The sequence below is a fragment of the Apteryx rowi genome, unplaced genomic scaffold (genome assembly GCF_003343035.1).
Source record: "Apteryx rowi isolate R43461 unplaced genomic scaffold, aptRow1 scaffold_868, whole genome shotgun sequence".
Classification (NCBI taxonomy): domain Eukaryota; kingdom Metazoa; phylum Chordata; class Aves; order Apterygiformes; family Apterygidae; genus Apteryx; species Apteryx rowi.
The window spans coordinates 155,546-162,575 of NW_020451169.1; the positions used below are offsets into that span (position 1 = coordinate 155,546).

The 7,030-nt window shown below is 45.9% G+C and overlaps 1 protein-coding gene across 1 annotated transcript in view; it reads right to left on the minus strand.

Moving 5' to 3' along the window:
• Nucleotides 1–897, minus strand: part of MRPL3 (mitochondrial ribosomal protein L3) — a 28,534-nt gene extending 27,637 nt beyond the window's left edge. Inside the window, exon 1 of the mRNA XM_026090643.1 lies at nt 721–897. Within this exon, the coding sequence (XP_025946428.1) occupies nt 721–815 (95 nt within the window). The 5' untranslated portion in view covers nt 816–897. The remainder of the gene's footprint in view (nt 1–720) is intronic.
• Between the last annotated feature and the right edge of the window lie 6,133 nt (nt 898–7,030).

The window sequence follows — 7,030 nt, forward strand, 5'->3', positions numbered from 1 at the left end:
GTGCTACCATAATTTTGTGACTGCCATGGGGGGGGGGGGGAAGGCCTGAATGCCTCTTAATCCTCTGTAAGGAAAAAGAAATAGATTATTCTACAGTACAGTTAAAAAAGGTTTAAACTACACTGCTGGATTGTGCTTTGACATGGATGAAAAGCACCCAAAAATCCTGCGCCACCAGCACAGCCATGAATGCAATAACATTTTAAACTATTTAAGTCTTCACATCACTGAGCATCTTCCCCTGTATTAAGTTAAAGAGGAGGGCAGACCGTTCTGCATGTTTAAATGTATTATTTCCTCTTTGCAGCCAAGCCAGGCCATGCACATGGCTACCTGTTAGCAACAGCCGGCAACTCAAAACAGTAAGTCACATCACTCGCTACGAAATGAAGATGCTTAGGTTACAGATGGGCACATACTGGCATAGCTCCCACGCAGATCGGGCTAGGCTTGAGCACCTCAAAACCCTGCCACCCTCCGCGCTCAGACACTCCCCGGGCGCCGCACGGGGCCGCCGGGCCGCAACCTGCGGGCAGGCTGCGCCCAGAGGCCTCCAGGCGGCACTGGCGGGGGGAAGGTGCCGGCGAGGGGGCTTCACCCCGGAGCTGCGACAGGCCCGAGCCCCCGCGGCGCCCCGCTCTGCTCTTCCCGCCGCCGCCTCTCCCGCCCGGGCCCGCCCGCCGCTGCCGCAGCCCTTCCCCCTCCCAGACCTCCCGCTACCTGTCGGCGGAAGCCGCCGCCGCCCGGAGCGGCCTCCCCGGCCCCCGGGCCCACAGCCGGGCCCCCAAGAGGCCCAGCAGCCCCCAGCCTGCCATGACGCGCCCGTTGGCGGCGGCGCGGGGGGCGGCTTCCGGCGCGACGCGGTCCACCCGCCAAACCTTCCGTGCTCCCTCTAGAAAGAAGGTTCCGGCCTGAGCGTTTCGCCGCGGGAGGGAGGGAGGGAGGGAGGGCGGCCGCGCCGCGCCACCAGGGGGCGGGGCCTCCCAACGGCGGGCGGTGGCGGCGGCGGCGGCGGCCATTTTGGGGCGTCGCGGGGCTGCGTGCGCAGGTGTCGTTGCGCACTGCTTTGTAGAGGCTGCCTTCAGACGTGGCGGCTGCGGACCGTCCCGGTCTCTTCCCCGGGGAGGTGGGTCTTGAAAGAGGTGGCAAAAGCCAGGTGACGTCCTTGGAGGCAACGGCCAGGGCGCGGGGATCCGCCGAGGCCACTGAGGCCATGCAGGGGAGGAGCTGAGCTGTCTTGTAGCCTGGGCTCCTGCCAAAGCTGCCGGGGGAAGATGCACCCAGGCAGCAGGCATAGGATGCAGACCTGCGTGTGAAGGTCCCCAGAGATTATGTCCAGCAGTGTGTCATGGGACTGCAGGGCGCAGCACTTCACCTGCTCAGCCATTGTAATAATGCAGGCCTTGCTCCTGCTGCCATGCTTTTGGATGCCGAGTCTCACTCCCCTGAGGCCCAGTGAGGGCAGGTTGAACTGCCAGCCCATGTGCACAACAGGCCAAGACCCTTCTTTTGAAAGTCCACAGAGAAGAGCTTTTGCAAGGACTAGAAGCTCTTCCCTGCCTTGCTCGTGTGCTGACACCTCTGAAGTGTTTTTGTATTGCTCCATGCTGGGTAGGTACCAGCAAAACTAGGTTAGGATGATTCAGTAACTGTCATTCTCCAAGTTATTACATTGTTGCTGTTAATCTCATCCTTAAAATGGGTCCTTAAACTAAAAGATTATTGAAGGCTACAATGCAGAGATGCTCTTTTCTGTTTCTGGTTTCATAAGCATGTATGTGCATACATACATACATACATGCTACCCCACACACAGAGGCCCAAGCTCCTCTTAAGTTAAATCAGTGTTAAGTTTCCCTTTGATGTCTATGAAAACTTTAAGAGAGAACTCAAAAGTTAACATAAAAACTCCCAAACAAAACCAGGCATGGTATATGTCAACCTCCCTCTCACGTCAGTGGTCCCAGCAGTTTTGCAAAGTCCCCTAGGTTTAGTTTCCCCTGCAGCATGTAGTCTCGCAGCTGGAGCTGACTTAGTCTGGGGGCGGCTGCTCAGCTCTGCTTTAAACCTCGCATTACCCAGGCTGGAGCCCAGCAACAYGATACTAGGGCAGAGCCCAGAGACAGCAGACAGCGCTGCTGGTTTACAGTCATCCTATTGATTGTTGAGAGTGCAGTGGAGACACAGATTTGATTCGGCAGAGATCCTGCAGGGTTTAATCTGGCAAGTACCCAGAGAATATTAGAGGGCCTATGCATTGCACTGAGCCTGCCTGTGTGTCACCTTGTCTGCAGGCTGCCTGCCACTGTGCTTGAAGGGGAGGGAGGAGGAAGGAGGACAGGTCAGCTCCCCACACATAAGCCCACTGGGACTTGCTGGCTGGCTTATAGACAGAAGATTTTTACATCTTGTGTCCTAGAGACCAAAGTCCCTAGGAAGTAGCAAAATGCTATTTATTCCCATTTTAAAGATGTGGAAACAAGGCACACAGCAAGATTAAGTGACATGCCAAGTCATGGTGGATGTCCCCAGGTAGAGAAGAGGGCTCTCCTCATGCTGGCTAGCCTTTTTGCCACAATATGATGCTTTTCTCACCTAGGGTGCTGCAGAGCTGAGGTGACTGAGGATTTCCTATATAGTAACTTGTAAGTAATATATAGGAGCATACACATTTCTGGAGAGGAAAGGTTTAAAGGCCTTGCTCTTTGATTTATTATTAAATTCTAAGTATTTCTTCCTTTGGACATGTTGATGCAACATCAAAACTTTTTTTCAGTGCATGCAGCTTTTCATGATGCTAAAGCATCATCAGTGCTGTTGGGGTGTGTGTGTGTCTGTGTGTGTGTGGCTGGATGGCTGCAAGTCTGAATGCAATCAGATTGCAAACTGTCTGCTCTGTAATCAGTGGGACAAGAATTCAAGAGCCTCCTGAACACCACAGTAAAAGACTTCCTGCACAGTGGTAGAAATTACTAACATTTTTTGAAAGAGAAGGAAAAGAAAGAAACAGTGCCTATCCCAAAATAACCTTCCCTGCCAGTACACTGCCATGGGTGTTTTTCAGGAACTTCAGCACTGAGGAGATGAAAATGTCACTTTTGAACCTACAGCCTTGACAAGAGAGAAGTTGCTTAGGTTTCACCTGATTTGCTTTGGGGATCTCCCTAAATATGCCATGAAATGGGAAGGGGAATAGGAAAGAGGCTGTGAGTGCAGCCAGCTGACAGTTTGCAGTGAATGTGACAAGCAAATGCATAGCTGGCCTGACCAGCTACGGTATCTAAATACCATTTAGATAGCTCTCTAATTGCTGAAATACCCTCCAGTGAAATGCTGGCTCCCCTTCTCAGTCCACTGCTGCTGGTACAAGTAAGACCTATGAGTGAAGGAGAATATATCATGCTGTAGAGTGTGTCTGTCCTGTGGCAAATAGCACTTCCTGTAAATAAAAAGGGGGGGGGGGAATGAAAAATGCGCCCTTATCCTAGACATCCTCCAGCTCATCTTTCCTATTCCAAAAATGTGAGTGTACCTGTGTATGCTATGTGACTTGAAATTTCCATGGTGCTTAGGAATAAAGGGATTTTCTCTAGTATCTGTTTCACTCTGGAAAGGATGGAGGTATGTTTAGATTTATATAGCCAGTGTGACTGCAAGACCCGTAATCCTGGATGAGAAAGTTCAGTTTGAATGATGAGTTGGGTTCTTTCTAGGAGGCAGCTGTGTCCTGTCTATGCAGCTGGAGAGCCAAGCTGAGGGAGGCAACTCTGCTTTGCTCATACATCCTACTGCAATACAACAAGGAGGCTCAACCAGCCATGTGCCCTTTCATCGCAATATCCGGTCTGTGAGTAAACCCAAGGGTTGCATACCTGCAGGGCTCCACCGTGTAAATGTGCTCAGGGACAGGGTCTTCCACTTACACGTTTGTTAGAGTATCATCTCCACAATCTGGAACAAGCCTTGGCTCAGATCACTGTTCTCCATTGCACTGAAAAAGTAAGAGTTCCTAACAGATCAAGCTGCAAAAGTTTCAACTGTGAATCAGTTGTGTACCTTCGATATTTGGAGATTAAAATAGAAGGCATGTTTCAAAGGGATACTATTATTATAATTATTATTATTTCATTTCCATTTCATACCTGTAAATCCTTTCATCAAATGCTAGAGAACACTATATCACTTATCACAGTAAGAACCCTACAAGGATAGGTTTTACCTTAAGGTAATATGTAATTAGCAATATATTAGGGATTTTTTTTAAACTGAAGGCTTATTTTTCCCTACTTAATTGAAGGTAGAACTTGGCTCAGTATTTGGCTCAAGAATTATGGATGTTAACATATTTTAGGGTAATAGGGACTATGAATTTCTTTGAGTATTCTAGAACTTTTGTGTATTGTATCAGATTTTTGAGAGACAGTTAAAAGGAAGGCAGGATTGCAGTAGGCAGAGAAGATATTTTTAGATGATCAATTTGAATGATCAGTTTGAATTTTCATTAAAAATCTGCAGGAGAATTTAACCGCAGTTCAGCCTCAAGGCCTTACGAAAACCCTAAGTAGATGAAACAGGAGGGAAAAATGCCATTTCAGAGTTGTATTCATACATTTAATGATATTACTCTGCACAAAGCCTTATCTATCTTATTACACTGAGTAACCTGGAGCAATAAGAATAATATTCAAAGCCTAATTAAAAATCTTTTACCATATGGCTAGTTTTGCCTTCTGTGCATTCTCCTATATCAGCCCATGCACTATTATGTGTGTTTTACATGCTGGAATCCTTACAGATTGAAAGAGATTTCCAGCTGATTTTTTAATATCATGGAGGTGTCCTTTCATATACCTTGAGGGCTCATGCAGAATTGCTGATCCACATCACCACTGATGATGATTTGTTTTTAAGCAGATCGCGTTTAAAAGTTGGATTGTGTGAAGTCAACAGAAAGAACTGCAAGATCTGCAGTTCTCTTGAGAAACTTAAATAGACCATTTCCATACATGAAAACGATTGATGACTTATATAGCTCAGCATACAGTAACTGTTGAACAACCATCTGTTGATCCCTGCATTTACGTGATGCTACATTGTAGAAGCTCCATGTAACACCTCTGATAATGAATCTCTGTAGCTAACCAAAACCATATAACCACAAACATTTCACAGATCAGTTTAGCCAAAGATCATATGTACCAGGGGAACTATTTCTAATTCCTGATTTTTTTTGTGCTGAAAGTTTTCTTACATGGACAAGAGGAAAACCATAGCTAAAATCTGGGCTTTTGAATTCCAAGATGAATAAATGCTTTTAATATAGGCCTGAAAATGCTGGCATAGCGCAAAAGAGAACTAGTAGAATGGAGGTTCTCCAGCTGTTTCAGAGATTCACTGCTCTTAAAACTTTAGAAATAAGTTTCTTAGGGGAAAAAAAAAGGAAAAAAATGTGCTGTTCAAGATTTTGAAATCTGAACCCTCAAAAATTATTCCAGATTGGAACATATTAATGTTAATATTTCCCCTCTCTCCCACAGAAAAGTAGAAAATATAAATTCAGGACCATCCAAATGTTTCAAGTTGATACCAGCACTTAAAATAATTTCATTTCAATAGGAGCTATTAGTACAACATTTGCAAAAAGATATATGCAAAAAAATAGATATTTCCATATAACATAACCACCTAACTGTATCCACATGCCACTAATAGAGCATTTTGTCTTTTTTCCCTGTCAGTGGCTGTTGTCAAAAATGATTTGTTTCCCCATAATTTTGCAATTTCAGAAAAATGGGATCTTTTTTAATCTAAACCTGAGATTTTTCAGACAGACCCAGAAAATACACTGATCAGGGGATCCCATACGTAACCTTACTGTGACCCTGTGCCCCCAGAGCAGACATTTTGGGACTGGACTCAGTCAAGCTAAAAAATTATGTATCAAAAGAAACCAATCAGAAGAAAAGAGGAAATGTACCTTCTTCCTCCCTCATCCTATCCCAAAGAATTACTAAACAAATTACAAACTCAGAGAACAGGGAATATTTGGTAATACAGAGAGTGCTGTGTTATACCATTTGTCATACTGATTAGCAAGGTAATGTAACTCAGTTCAAGTGCTCAAAATGCTCTCTGGTGGCCTAAAATCTTTGAATGCAAATAGTTTCTGAAAAATGTTTTGCTGAATAAAAAATATGTGCAATAAAAAAGCCAGAGTATCAAGAAACAGCCAAACCATGGAACCATGCAATCCACATCCTCCTTAGAAGTGAATTTAATCACATGGTCTTCATCAGGTATCCTCCCACTCACCCCTGCAGGGCCACTGATACAATTTCTGTACTGATTAGGCATGAAGTGTGTACCTTGCATGTCACAGAGTAGCTCCACCTGATGAATGACTGTGGCTTCAAAGCCTTTGGTCTAGCTAATAATAAATAAAAGGCTTAACCCATCCTCAGCTGCCCTTTACCTCTCTAAATCCATGCGTGGGGTAAAGTATATTCTTTACATGGGAAGAGCACCATCATCTCTGAGGGTCTCAAATCCCTTTTCAAGTATTAAAGTTCCCCAGTACCACTGCGAGATCACAGAATCACAGAATGGTTGAGGTTGGAAGGGACCTCTGGAGATCATCTAGTCCAACTCCCCTGCTCAAGCAGGGTCACCTAGAGCACATTGCACAGGATGGCATCCAGGCATGTTTTGAATATCTCCAGAGAAGGAGACTCCACAACCTCTCTGGGAAACCTGTGCCAGTGCTCTGTCACCCTCACAGTGAAAAAGTTTTTCCTCATATTCAGAGGGAACTTCCTGTGTTTCAGTTTGTGCCCGTTGCCTCGCGTCCTGTCACTGGGCACCACTGAAAAGAGTCTGGCTCCATCCTCTTGATACCCTCCCTTCAGATACTTGTACATGTTGATAAGATCTCCTCTCAGCCTTCTCTTCTCCAGGCTGAACAGGCCCAGCTCTCTCAGCCTTTCCTCATAAGAGAGATGCTCCAGTCCCCTAATCATCTTTGTAGCCCTTC